This window comes from Monodon monoceros, unplaced genomic scaffold (genome assembly GCF_005190385.1).
Source record: "Monodon monoceros isolate NGI ecotype Baffin Bay Population unplaced genomic scaffold, NGI_Narwhal_1 Super_Scaffold_10, whole genome shotgun sequence".
Lineage (NCBI taxonomy): Eukaryota > Metazoa > Chordata > Mammalia > Artiodactyla > Monodontidae > Monodon > Monodon monoceros.
The window spans coordinates 4,736,699-4,751,069 of record NW_021703766.1 but is presented as its reverse complement, the minus strand read 5'-3'; the positions used below and the strand labels follow the sequence as shown (position 1 = coordinate 4,751,069).

Sequence of the window (14,371 nt, the reverse complement as noted above, 5' to 3'; positions counted from 1 at the left end):
TCAAACCCGTATCCCCTGCCTTGGCAGGCGGATTCTTAACCACTGCACCACCAGGGAAGTCCTACATGCTAGGGTGTTAAAAGTAGCTCCCAAACAAGGAAAGACCTAGATAACCTAGAAGGGTGTATTAGACGAGGAACCAGTCATCTTTTTTGCCCATTTTAAAGACTTTCACATTTTCCCAGTAATGCCCTTTACAATAGACATTTATTATTTCTAATTTATCTGTCCTGTGGGACACTGGTGAACTAATTTCTCACACTAAATTGTGTTTTGACATTTAATCTTTAAAATTCTAATATTTCCTTCCTGTTTATTTAGCCATGCCGTTTGACACCTATAGACCTTGTTGTAATACTTTTGTTACCTAAATGGTACATATTCAATATTCAAAATTTAGGAAGTAGAGAAAAATATAAAGAAAAATTTCAAATCACTTCTAATTCCCACTGTCTCTAACCACTGTTACCACTTTATTACCATTGAGCCTTTTTTTCTATGGGTATTTCTCTAATACACTTAAAATCATTCTGTGTACAAAAATTTTTCTGCTTTTTTTCACCTAACATTTTAACTAACACCTTTCCCATGTTAATAAAACTGTTTAAAAGTATCATTTTAAATATTCTTCCTTAAATTTACATACTATTCCTGTTCTTGAGGATGTTAGATTATTTCCAGGTTTTTGCTATTATCAATTAACACCAACCTTGGGACATCAGTATTTGTCCACATTTTGCATTATTTCTTAAGAATAGATTATCGAAAGTAGAGAATTACTGGGCAGTCTAAGGCTCTTGATATAAAGTAGAATTGCCTTATAAAGTGGTTTTATTCATCTAACCCCACATAGCCGTACTTGTAGCAATATCCTCTCCCATTGCACGAAGATTTAATAATGCCCAAAGATTTAATAATGCACGAAGATTTAATAATGTCATGTCCTTGTAATGCATTATGCCTTCTGCCATTTATTCTTACCCTTTTAATCTTATGTAATGCTTTCCCATTAACTTCTACCTTGATCGTGGTAGTGCAGCTTGTCCCAGTCATTCGATCAAATTTGGCAGCAGAATCTTTGCACAGGCTTTTCTTTGCAAATCCTTTGGTGCTCCTTTGCTTTATATATGCTTCCAGATGGACCTCGTTTGGTCAGATCTGGGACTGTCTTTACGTGGGGCAATTTAGGCAGATTTTCTTTGTTGTTAGGATCTGTCTGGCCTGGCTACTGTCATAATCTTACACGCTTCCCATTTTTTAATGATCCTTCGTCTTTCTTGACATTTTACCTTTGGTAGTCTGCTTTGTTTATGGCATTGATAATGATTTCAAAGGTAAACATTCTAGTTTTCATTTTACTAGGGACTTCTAAAACATACATTGTTAACACTCTTAATCCTGTTTTTATACCTGGCTAATAAAGAACACTTTCTATTCCCTCTTGTGAAATTAAAACAATTTTTGAGATGATTGGCTCTTTTCCCATACTTTGACACTCTTTATTCCCTGAATCCAATGTGATTAAAATTTAACTATTAGTGGTCAATGTTTTTATTTCCTAACGTCTGTAACCTTCATTCATTCGGGTGATCACCCTCACTTTTTTTCCACAACTTCCCTATTCAAGAATATTTTTCTGTGATTCAGCCCTAGAAGATTTGGGAGAAATTCCTAGGCATTCTTTGCCGGAAAGGTGCTCATTTGATAAACTTTCAGAGATCTGCAGACTTCTGAAGGTCTCCCTGTTATCCTGCGTGTGAATAACTTGTCCACATATTGCGGAATTCCCAGCTCTGCCTCTTTCCCTCTGAAATCTGTGGAGCTGGCCTCTCGGCTGAGGCATCAGTGGTAGTGGAGGACAAAACTGTACAAGCTGCATTTTTACTCTTTTGAAAATTTTGTCTTTTTTTAAATTCAACTAAGCAGTTACACTTATTGATCCCTGAGTCACTTATCTGGGTGCTTTTAACATACTCACTTCAGCTCGTTTTTCTGCTTGATGGCTTCTAGCAGCCTTTCTCTTTTTGTTCAGTTTTGGTTTTGTTTTTGTTACCTCGTTATGTCTTCCTGTTCTTTGGGGTCATTTGTTTGTCCAGAGCCCATCGATCACTGGATTGCATGTGAGTTCAGCTGTCTGCTAGGAAGGATAATTGATCACTGCAGTGCATTAGGCTGCCGGAACCCGGCATGCTTTCTGCCGTCGGCTCCTTCCCCGTCGGGGCCTGCCGCCAGCGCGCCTGGTCTGATGGGTGGCGCAGGAGGTCCATCTCCACACCTCCCCGTCTGCGTGCACCTCTCCTCTCGGCCCCTCTCCACCCACAGCCGTGTTCCCCTGCTCCCCGCCCTGGCCTTCATTTCTCAGTCTCTCTGTCTGTAGCCGTGGTTCCCTTGTGCAATTATTGCTAATTAATTCCCAGTCAGAGTGATGGATGGTTTAATTTTCTTTCCTTGAGAGCCCTTGCCTGGCCGGGGACTGGGCAGAATTCCAAGGTGCCGGGGCAGGTGGCTCAGGAGGGTAGGGTCTTGGTAGAGGAGGCCAGAGAGAAGCACAGGGCTTGAGGGACCAGCTTCCCAGCACAGTGTCTTTTTTTTTTTTTTTTTTTTTTTGCGGTACGGGGCCTCTCACTGCTGTGGCCTCTCCCGTTGCGGAGCACAGGCTCCCGACGCGCAGGCTCAGCGGCCATGGCTCACGGGCCCAGCCGCTCCGCGGCATGTGGGATCCTTCCGGACCGGGGCACGAACCCGCGTCCCCTGCATCGGCAGGCGGACTCCCAACCACTGCGCCACCAGGGAAGCCCCCACCTTTTTATTTTTAAAGGCAAAAGTTTATTGTTTATTTAGGGGACATACAGAACACTTAGGAGATGCAGAATTCCCTTAACGAGAGAGACGGGATCTCGCTGTGTTGCCCAGGCTGGGGCGCTGTGGTTATTCCCGGGCGCGATGCCACTACCGATCAGCACAGGCAGGTTTGGGGGTTTTTGTTTTGTTTTTTTATTGAAGTATAGTTGATTTTCAGTGTTGTGTTAGTTGTGTCTGGTGTACAGCAAAGTGATTCAGGTCTATGTATATATATTCAGTTATATATATATTCTTTTTCATACTCTTTTCCATTATGGTTTATCCCAGGAGATTGGATATAGTTCCCTGTGCTATATAGCGGGACCTTGTTGTTGATCCATTCTATGTATAATAGTTTGCATCTGCTAACCCCAAACTCCCACTGCATCCCTTCCCCAACCCCCTCCCCCTTGGCAATCACAAGTCTGTTTTCTATGTCTGTTTGTTTCTGTTTCATAAATAAGATCATGTATGTCATATTTTAGATTCCACATATAAGTGATGTACGGTGGTATTTGTCTTTCTGACTTCACTTAGTATGATACTCTCTAGATGATCTCTGCAAATGGCATTATTTCATTCTTTTTGGTGGAGTAATGTTCCATTGTATATATACATATACCGCATCTTCTTTATCCATTCATCTGTCTATGGACGTTTAGATTGTTTCCCTGTCTTGGCTATTGTGAACAGCGCTGCTGTGAACATAGAGGTGCATGTATCTTTTTGAATTACAGTTTTGTCCGGACATATGCCCAGGAGTAGGATTGCTGGATCATATGGTAACTTTGTTTTTAGTTTTTTGAGGAACCTCTACACTGTTCTCCATAGTGGCTGCACCAACTTACATGCCCACCAACAGTGTAGGAGGGTTCCCTTTTATCCACACCCTCTCCAGCATTTGTCATTTGTAGACTTTTTAATGATGGCCATTCTGATGGGTGTGAGGTAGTACCTCATTGTAGTTTTGATTTGCATTTCTCTAATAGTTAGCGGTGTTGAGCATTTTTTCATGTGCCTTTTGGCTGTTGTATGTCTTCTTTGCAGAATGTCTGCTTAGATCCTCTGCCCATTTTTGGGTTGGGTTGCTTGTTTTTTTTTGTTATTGAGTTGTGTGTGCTGTTTGTATATTTTGGAGATTATGCCCTTGTCGGTCGCCTCATTTGCAGATATTTTCTCCCATACTGTAGGTTGTCTTTTCGTGTTTTTTGTTTTTTTTTTATGGTTTCCTTTGTGGTGCAAAAGCTTGTAAGTTTGATTAGGTCCCATTTGTTTATTCTTGTTTTTATTTCTGTTGCTTTGGGAGACTGACCTAAGAAAACATTGATACATTTTATGTCTTTGGGAGACTGACCTAAGAAAACATTGATACATTTTATGTCAGAGAATGTTTTGCCTATGTTCTCTTCTAGGAGTTTTATGGTGTCATGTCTTATGTTTAAGTCTTTAAGCCATTTTGAGCTTACTTTTGCGCATGGTGTGAGGGTGTGTTCTAATTTCATTGATTTACCTGTGGCTGTCCAGTTTTCCTAGCACCACTTGCTGAAGAGACTGTCTTTTTCCCATTTTATATTCCTGCCTCCTTTGTCAAAGATTAATTGACCATACGTGTGTGGGTTTATTTCTGGTCTATCTATTCTGTTCCATTGATCTGTGTGTCTCTTTTTGTACCAGTACCACATTGTTTTGATTACTGTAGCTTTGTAGTATTGTCTGAAGTCTGGGAGAGTTATGCCTCCTGCTTTCTTGTTTTTTTCCCCCCTCAGGATTGCTTTGGCAATTCTGGGTCTTTTATGGTTCCACATAACTTTTTGGATTATCCTAGTTCTGTGAAAAATGTCATTTGATAGGGATCACATTAAATCTGTAGATTGCTTTGGGTAGTTTTGTGATTTTTAACAATATTCTTCCAATCCAAGAACATGGGATATCTTTCCATTTCCTTGAATCCTCTTTAATTTCCTGTATTAATGTTTTATAGTTCTCAGCATATAAGTCTTTCAGCTCCTTGGTCAGGTTTATTCCTAGGTTTTGTGTGGTTTTTTTTGGTGCGATTTTAAAAGGTATTGTTTTTTTGCATTCCCTTTCTGATGTTTCATTGTTAGTGTAAAGAAATGCAACCGATTTCCAAATGTTAATCTTGTATCCTGCTACTTTACTAAATTCCTTTATTAGATCTAGTAGTTTTTCTGTGGAGTCCTTAGGGCTTTCTATTTATCGTATCGTGTCATCTGCATATAGTGACAACTCTACCTCTTCCCTTCCAATTTGGATACCTTTTATTTCCTTTTCTTGTCTGATTGCTGGGGCTAGGACTTACAATACTATGTTGAACAGAAGTGACCCACCACCATCCTTCTCATCACCATCACCATCACCATCATCATAGCAGCCACTGTATACTGAGTATTTGCTATGTGACAAACACAGTGCTGAGCATTTCATGTAATTTTTTCATTCAGTCCTTACTACAGTGTTATGAGATAGCTACTACAGTGATTTCTGTTGTGGTGTGGAGGTCGCAGTACTAGTAATTGGTGAAGCTGGGGCTCACACCTTGGTCTCTTGAGTCTATACCCCTGCCTTCATGCTGGAGCCCTGTGATACCCCCATCCCAGTGCAGAGACACTGACCCTAGGTGTCCCCCAACCCCTGCACCAGATCTCCACCCACGATCCCTCCCCAACTCCTTTCCCCTCTGTGCCCCTTCCCTTCCCGCCACAGGTGTATGAGGGTGGGAGCAACGTGGACCAGTTTGTGACACGCTTCCTCCTGAAGGAGACGGCCAATCAGATCCAGTCCCTGCTGAGCTCGGTGGAGAGTGCGGTGGAGGCCATCGAAGAGCAGACCAGCCAGATCCGGTGCGTTGATGGGACCTTGTGGGTGCCTGTGGGAGTGGGCCGTGTGTGTGCTGACCTGCTGCCTGGTGGGGACGTTCGTGTGCTTGGGGGCTGGGTGACCTTGGGGAAGCCGCTGTTCCCCTCTGTGCCTCCACTTCCCCAGCTCTTTAAGTGGGGACGATTATACCTGCCTTCTCACAGAGTTATGACTAGTTCCTAGGCTCTGATCAATTTGGCCACATTTCCATATTGCTCACATTATTGTTTGGCTAAAGCTATTCTATTGTTTGACTCATTTTTTAAAACCTGGGAATAAATTTAGGAGACTCTGCTGGCTGTTACCATCATTCGAAAACAAGTATCACATGCTGTGGGTGAAGAAATTGAAAAAACAAGCGCTGTTGGTGCCTGCAGTCAGCTTGGACCCTGAGGGCCTGCTCCCTCTTTGTTCAAAAAGAGAGGCTGTGAGATCATAGATGGGCATTGAAAACAGAGGAGCATCAAAGCATGACCTCAGAAAGATTGAAAGAGCAGTGAAATGGAGTGGTTTTCTCCCAATGTTAGTTAGTGTTATTTAAAGCCTTGTTTGTGGGTCCTTGAAGCCGTGGAAAAGTACCTGGGGTCCCCCCTCTTTGCAGGGGGACACTGTTGGGGCGGTGAGATGGGGGTCCGGAGAGTTAGCAGTCTCTTTCCGGCCTGGCAGGGCCAGCCCCTGGGGGCCACGAGCCCTCCCATTTGCTGTCCTAAGTTCCGGCCAACTCCTCTGTGCCAGTTCTTCCCTGAAGAGCTGATGTGCCCGGGGCAAAGGGGAAATAAAGAAATAGAAACAGGCGGGGCCAGCTGCCAGGTGCCCATGCGTTACTGAGCCTTGAGTCTCTGCCGCGGTTTCCCAGGCAGAGACCCAGCACAGCAGGGTGTTGGTTGCTGGGCCTGGGGGTTTGTGTTTTTTTGGTTGGTGGGGGGCTTGTCCCAGTCAGATGTGACTGCAAAGGCTGCTCAGTGATGCTGTTCGCAAAATGCCTTTGCTCTGAGCACCTGCAGCCCGGTCACCTAGGATATGCACAGTGCAGATTCCTGGGCTCCGGCCGTGGCCGCTGGATTAGGGTCCCTGGGAGCTGAGCCCAGGACTCTGCATAGCTGATCAGTCTTGTGATTCTGAGGGTTCCCAAGGTTAACAGCCTCAGCTCCGGAAGTTGTCATACAGATTTTCTTCATTTTTTTTTTTTATCACGATCTTGATTTTAAAACCTGCGGTTTCTATCCTGCTGCAGAACAGATAGGACCGCTGCGTGATTTTCAGAGCCGATTTCCTGAGCTTTGCCAGTTCCGTCACGTGTCAGCCGTTATACCTGCCTGCCCCCTTTTTGGAAGCTTACTTGGGGATGTTGTTGGCAGGGGTGGCACATCGCGATGGGGAGACACATCTGCTTCACAGGCACTGCCACCTCAAACCGCCCAAATCTCACCTGTTTCGGCTCTCAGCTGCAGGTCCCCTGAGCATCCTCTTTCCCAGGCCTGGGGACGTCGTGACCCAGGCACGAGCCACTGGTTCAGACCCTGCCGCCCTTGGGGGACTCCCACTGTTGCCACTCGTGGTCTGAGTTTGTTGAGGCGCCACGACTCACACCTCAAGGACTCTGCCAGCCTTTCTCCTCCCTTGGGGCGGGGGGTTGGCCCCTCTGCACAGGGAGAGGCTGCTGGGCTTTCAGGCTCACAGGAGGCAAATTCCAGAACATTAGCAAGGCAGCCCTGGGGACCAGGCGTGTCGGCCGTGCACACAGGAGTGTGTGTGTGTGTTGGGGGGATATGTGCGTCTGGCTGTATTTTTATGTCTGTGGTGGGTTTTCCAGCATTTTTGCACATGGGGGTTTGGGCATTTGCTGAGTCGCTACTACGTGCCAGGCACAGTGTTTGGTGGGCTGTGTGTGCACGTCAGGGATGCCGGGTGCTGTGCGTGTGTGTGCACATCAGTAGCGTACGTGCCGGGTGGTGTCACGACAGGGGATGGGGCCAGGCTGAGGTCAGGATCACGGGTCTTTGTCAGATGCCCGCTCTCGACTGTGTCTTAGGGTTTCCTTTTTTGGACAGGGGGCTTGTTAGCCCATGCAGGCCCCCCACCCCAGAGGGCAGTGAACGCTGAATCGGCTCCCAGCGAGGCCGGCAGGGCCGGGGAGAGAGGGGCAGCCGTGGGCTGTGGGGAGGCTGGGGGCCTGGCTCAGCCTCGCCCGGCCCTGGAACTAAACCTCCCGGGAACAGGGTCTGGGTTCCTGGAAAGGATCTGAGTTCATCCCAGCCCGGGCCCGCTTGCAGCGTGCCCTTGGCCAGTGGGCCTGGTGTCCCCCTTTGTAAAACAAAGGCCACGATGTTCACTTCACAGGGCCGGGGCTCCACAGAGTGAGTTCTGTGCACATTTCAGCCCCCAGTCGGTGCTGAATGTTTGTCGAAGCTGCCACAGGCGGCCAGAGCCCCCCTGCAGCCCCCCTCATAGTGTGTGTTGCCCCACTCCTCTGCAGACAGAACCACAGCAAACCCAGCCACAGCGTGGTGGAGACCTGGTCTGGGAGCTCCACTCCCGTCTACGCCCACAACCACAAGCTCACGGCCGTGGAGCAAGGGAAGAGCTTCCCACTTGGTAAGCGAGCAGTGGCCCAGAGTGGGGGACACGGGCTGGGGGGTCCTGGGGGGAATTCTGAGAGTGGTCCACATGGGGCCTGGGCCTCCCATGGGGACCGAGCCTGGGAGGGCTGGGGGCAGGTCTCAGCGCCGGGGCAGGGCCGGGAGCTCCCCTCCACCTTAGGCCTGGCCCTGCCCCCCCCCCCCCCATTCAGCATCTCTGTTCTTCTTCCCCAGTCACCTCAGACTCCAGGGAGGAGGGCCTGGAAGCCCAGATCAGCAGGTTGGCGGGGCTGATAGGACGGCTGGAGAGCAAGGTGAGCCCACTGAGCCCACTGAGCCCTCGCCTCTGTCCCTGCATCCACCCTCCGCCCTCCCAGCCCCCAGGGAGTGCAGAGTGAGGCCAGAGCTCGAGACAGAAGTCAGGAAGCCTTGGCAAGGACATTCCCCAGGTGGAGTGCGGACTAAGGGTGGACGCCGGGAACGGGTCCATTGTATAGGAGCCGAGGAGAGGAGCGGCTGTGGAGGGTGGGCGGGCAGCCAGGAGGGGCGTCTCGAGGAACAGAAAGTAGTCGGCAGGGCCACAGGCAGCAAGGGGACAGAGCTTCAAGGAGGCGTTAAGGCGGCGGCGTGGTCTGGGCAGGTGGTAGCCTAGACCCAGCAAGGTGGTGGGTGAGGGATGGTGACGTCCCAGGAGAGATTAGAATGACCGGCAGCGTGAAGTTTCTTAAAATGTGACATGACACATCCACAAGTGATGGAAAGTGGCACAGCCTTTATGGGATCGTGTTTTCGGAGAACATTTCACGGCTCGGTAGGCACTCAGGATACGATTGTGTTCGCTTTGCAGGGCTGCCAGAACTGGGGCTTAAACCCCGGCATTTATTCTCTCACAGATCAAGGCTAGAAATCTGAAATCAGGATGTTGGCGGGGCTGGTTTCTTCTGAAGCCTCTCTCGTTGGCGTGTAGACAGCCGTCTTCTCCCTGTGTCTGTGTGTGTCTGTGTCCTGATCTCTTCTTATAAGGCCACCAGTCATATTGGATTAGAGCCCACCCATGTGACCTTATTCTAACTTAATCACCTGTTCAAAGGTCCTGTCTCCAAATATAGTCACGTTTCGCGGTACTGGGGATTGGGACTTCAACATATGAATTTTGGGGGAACACAGTTCAGCCCATAACGATTATAATTCGTTGGAAGAAAGAAAATAATTTGCCTTAAGGTTTACCAACAGGCTCCAGTATCAGACTGCCTGTATTTGAATCCTGGCTATACCACTTAACAGCTGTGTGACCTTGGGCCAGTGACATACCCTCTCTGAACCTCAGAGTTCTCCTCTAACCACAGAGAAAATAATCAGAATGGCACCTCTCACGGGTCATTGTGAGGATTAAATTAAATGATGTCTTAATGGCTTAGCACAGAGCCTGCTGCATAGTTAGCATTTAATATTAGCAATGTTGTTTAGCAGTTGTTATTAGACATTCTGATGCCAGAACCAATACACATACCATACCTGTATATCAACATAAACCAAGATAGCAGGGATCTCCAGGCTGTGGGGTTGCAGTGGCAAGTTTACATTTTTCCTACTTCTCTGAATTTTTTTATATCTTTTGCAAAAGGGCAAAAGAAAAATAGTGCTTTGATGGGTTTGTGGGTTAGGGATTCGTGAGGGCAGTGGGTGGGGCTCCCCAGGAGGAGGTGAGGCTGAGACTTGGAGAGGAGTCCGAGGGAGGAGGCGGCCATCCCACCTGCAGGTCTGAGGCCGAGGTGGGATCTCCCCCCCGCCCCCCCCTCCACTAAAGCCAGCTGCTGGGTGGGAGCGGTGGGAAAGGCTCGGCGGGGACCCTGAGGCCTGGTTGTCATAACAACTCTGCGGGCGCCCCCAGGGGGAGGCTCTTTGAAGTTTATTTTTAGCGCCCCAGTCGCCTTAACAACCGGCTGGCTGGAAACCAAGGAGCACCTGGGCGTCCTGGAGACGGGGCGGGGGCCCTCTTCCCAGCCTCTGATTGGCCCGAGCTGCGAGCAGGGGCCAATCCGGGACCTGCTCTGGACCCCGCCCTCCAAGGGCGAACCTGAGCGGTCCTAGCTGTGCCTGGGCTCCTGGAACGCTGGGACGGCGAGGCAGGAAGACCGGGCGGGGGGCGCAGACGTGGGTGCCGCCGCCCCTCCTCCACCCTCCCCTCATCTTTACCTCATCCTCACTGCCGCGGGGCCCAGCTGGCCAGGAGAAATCTAGGGAACCAGTGCGCTCCAGGAGCCCATCTACACGGTTTTAAAACCACGGAAAGAGACTTGCCCTGCCAAGCAGACCTTGGCCGCCTACAAACGCCTACGTGCACACCCTATGTCCCCGGAAAGTCAGTACCCTCTCTGGGACCGGCTGTGTAATTTATGGGGCCCCTTGTTCCAACATTATTAAGAATGTCCAGGTGGTGACTGCATGGGTCATGGCCCTGCACATTGGCCGCGTGGGTGCGGGATTGCGCCAGGGACACGGGCTGCCTTCGTGGAGGATGGACAGGGATGGGCACAGAGGTTGCCTTTATTGGGGTGCCCAAGAAAAAGAAAGAAGGATCCTGATTCCGTGGATCAGGAGAGAGGCTTGGCCTCATCAAACTCAGCCTCTGACCCTGGACCAGCTTCTGTGGCCTCTGGGTTCTCTGCTCTGCAATGATGGTGCTGGGCACCATTACAGACACAGGCACGTGGTCAGGAGCAGAGTGCACGGGCTTCCTGCTTTCCTAGAGCTCACAGTAGGGCAGCCACGACCTCGGGGAGTCTGGCAAGTTACATAAGATTTGGTAGAGAGGGTTTAGCCCCCAGGGCCGGTGGAAGGCCAGCGAGCACAGACGACCTCATTCAGGCCATTATATTCATGAGGCGCCAGGGGCTGTGACTGGGGGCGACGTGTAAGTTGTCGGGGAACCTGTTGCCAGCAAGGCTGTCGGCGGAAGTTGTGACAAAACCCCAGCGTCCTGGGTTCAGCACAGTGGAGCCTCCTTCGTGTGCTCTGCAATTGGTGTGCTTGGCCTCTGTGGCTCCACTGCCCCCTAGATGCCACGGCCAGAAGGGATCTGTGCCACTCCCTGTGGTTGGCCTTGCAGCCTGGCTTCCCGGCTCCTCTCTTGAGCCAGCAGTGTGCCTGGAGGGTGGGCTGAGCTCTGCGCAGAGAGGCCTGGCCCTGGGAGCTCCCACCCGCTCGGGGACTCCAGAGCCGCTGGAACCGTGGGGTGGAGGGGCTGGAGCTCTTCGGTGGCCCTGGGAGCTCAGGTGTCACTGTGGTGGTCCTGGGAGCCTCCCTAGCAGCGGTGGCCTCTGTCTCTGGCATCTCTTCATGCTTTGTTGTTGCAGACCCTTTGGTTTGACCTCCAGCAGCATCTCTCGGATGAAGAAAGCACCAACATGGTGAGGACCCCTCTCCTGTGGCCCCGTCCCTGCCTGAGCCAGGCCTCAAGATGCAGGTGGCTTAGTGTCCCTGATACCTCTACCCTGGGACCACCACAAGGGGAGATGCAGCCCCAGCACTTGGCCACCCTCCCCTCCCATGAGCATTCCTAGAGGCTCCAGGGCTGTGATCAGTGGGGCCCGGAGCAACGTAATCAGCAGGACAGTGACGTCAAAATGCTGATTCAATCAGAAACAATTTTGCTGGTCACTCGTTTTGTTGTGTCCTGGACCCGAAGCCTTGCAGGCAGCTCCCAGTCTCTCTGGAGCCTCTTTAAACGTCCCTGTTTTTTCAGCACTTGTGGGACTACTCCCTGCATTTGGCTTCTTAAGTTTAGCTCATTTTTCGCCAGTTTCCACGTGTAAGAATGAAAAGTGTGTGTGTGGGGGGGGGGTCGGTTTTATTCTGAAGAAGTCCTGTCCTGGGGAGGCGGGCTCCTGGGCTGGGCGGGGTCCCGGGGGAGGCGGGCTGCCAGGGAGCCCGAAGGGTGGCTCACTGGTCCTGTGGCCCCGGAGCATCTGCAGCTGGTCCGGCAGGAGATGGCCGTGTGCCCTGAGCAGCTGGTCGAGTTCTTGGACTCCCTGCGCCAGTACCTGAGGGGCACCGCCGGAGCCAGGAACTGCTTCCAGTGAGTAAGCCGCGGGGCGCGGTGGTGGCTGGGAGCTGTGTCTGGGGTGGGGGCACGGGGCAGGACCAGCCTCACCCCTGAGAACACAGCGGACCCGGACCCCAGGGAAGCCCCCTAGCGGGGTGGTCCTAGCGCGGGCTCTTCCTTGCTGCGCAAACGTGCCAACTGACTTCATCTCGCGGACCTCAGCTTACTCATCTGTTAAGTGGGTTCACTGCCCGGACCCGCTCCCTGGTGGGGTTGGAGGCGTCAGTGGAATAATGACCGTGGGGGGTACAGGTCAGTGCCTGGCCCCCAGCGCCCACTCAGCGTTAGCCGCCACTCGGGGGCCTCACCCTCTGGTCCCTGCGGCCAAGGCCTGCATCCTTGCTGGGGGTGGTCCCAGAGGGCCGTTGGTGCAAGCTGCCGGGCTGTCTCCTGTCCGTGGCCCACCCGTCGGTGCCCAGCGGTAGGCTCCGTGCCTGTTCCCTGCCTCGAGTGTCTCCCTCCCCGGTTGCTTTTTTCCTACCTCAAGAGCACATGTGCCTCCACCTGCTTCCCGGTGAAGCAGGGGGGCCAGGCCTGGGGGTGCAGCGTGACTCAGCTGCTCTTGCTGCACGTTAATTCCAGGTGGTGGCAGAGGGCAGGTGAAGAAAGATGATTCCGGTTGGCGGTGGGCGCTGTGCAGGCCAGCGAACGGGGGGCTTTGGGGAGGGGCGAGGCTGAGCACCCCCCCCCTCCCCGCCGCAGAATCTGAGGCCTGGCACAGGCTGGTGCCCAGACCTGGCGTGGCAGTGAGGGTGCCGTGTTTGAGAAAAAGCAAGCAGCTGGTGTGGCTCGACAGAGTGACCCAGGGGTGGGTAGGTCAGATGGCCAGAGAGGCAGGCAGGCCCTGCTCGTGCCGGGGACCAGGGACCATGGGGGAGAGATGCTTAGGCAGGAGGGAGACTTGGTCTTGCCTCCTTTGTGTAAGAAGGGGTGGCAACAGGTGTGCAGCTGGCGGCCAGGGAGAGGCCATGCAGTCACCCGGAGAGGGCACTGGTCTTGGCACGATGTGGGCAGAGCTGGGGTCTGATTTGGAGTGGGGCTGACTGGACTTGACCATGGCCGGGATGGGGTGGGGGGCTGCAGAAAGGGGAGGCCAGGTGGTGTGCGAGATTCTTCAGCTTCAGGAACTCGGTGGAGGACGGGGCCGCAGGCTGAGCGGGAGAAGCCGCGGAAGGTCAGGCGCGTGGGTGCGGGGAGTTGCACAGGCCTTGTGGGCCACATTAAATTTCAGATGCCATGCGAGGTGATGTACAAGTGGGGAGATCCGGGGAGTGGTGGGCATGCAGGTGTCAGCCGGAGCCACGGGAGCTGTGTGCTCACCATGGGAGACAGCGCGGAAGAAGGGGGCCTGGGGCTGGGAAGGGCCGCGAGGGGGCAGCATGCAGTAGGGCGTCCTCGCTGCAGCCCCAAACCTGGCATTGCCTGTAGTAAGGCAGCAGATGTCACCGGGGCAGGATTCTCCTGAGGGTGTGTGGGAAAAGGAGAAGGAACGGGGCAGGTGGCCGAGAGGTCAGATAGGGTGGTATCGTGACCTCGGAGAGGCCGGCCCTCCCTCTCCCGGGGTCGGCCACCTTCTTAGAGGCACCCGCCCCCCAACCTTGCTCCATCCCCCCAGCCTGGGTCTCGTCTTATTTGAAATGGGGTGAGTACGCTGGTGCTCACACAGGGACGGCAGCTCAGGGACTTGGGCCATGTCTGATTCTCCTACTCTTAAGGATTAAATGAAAGAATGAGTATGAAGGACAGCGTGGCAGGTGGAAGATGCTTTTAGTTTTAAAGGTAGGTTTTTCAGTGATTAGAAAGCCTTTTTCAAAGATGTTTCACTGTCATTCATTCAGCAGCCATGCTGGCCCCTGTACCGGGCCAGGCCTTGCTCTAGAGAGGTGCACGCAGCTGATCAGACTAGGGGGCTGGTCCTGGAGGGTTTGGGGGGCCTGATCAGAAAGGGAGCGTCTTACTGAGAGCAGCC

General features: G+C 51.9%; 1 protein-coding gene across 7 annotated transcripts in view; it reads left to right on the top strand.

The window, feature by feature from the left end:
- NECAB2 (N-terminal EF-hand calcium binding protein 2) overlaps positions 1-14,371 on the top strand; it is a 33,287-nt gene that overhangs the window by 13,141 nt on the left and 5,775 nt on the right. For 6 of the 7 annotated variants that reach the window (XM_029213442.1, XM_029213445.1, XM_029213441.1 and 3 more), the window contains 5 exons: positions 5,566-5,702; positions 8,195-8,313; positions 8,532-8,611; positions 11,654-11,707; positions 12,263-12,375. In XM_029213442.1, coding sequence (XP_029069275.1) covers positions 5,566-5,702; positions 8,195-8,313; positions 8,532-8,611; positions 11,654-11,707; positions 12,263-12,375 — 503 coding nt within the window. The remainder of the gene's footprint in view (positions 1-5,565; positions 5,703-8,194; positions 8,314-8,531; positions 8,612-11,653; positions 11,708-12,262; positions 12,376-14,371) is intronic. The other variant, XM_029213444.1, reaches the window with a different exon arrangement.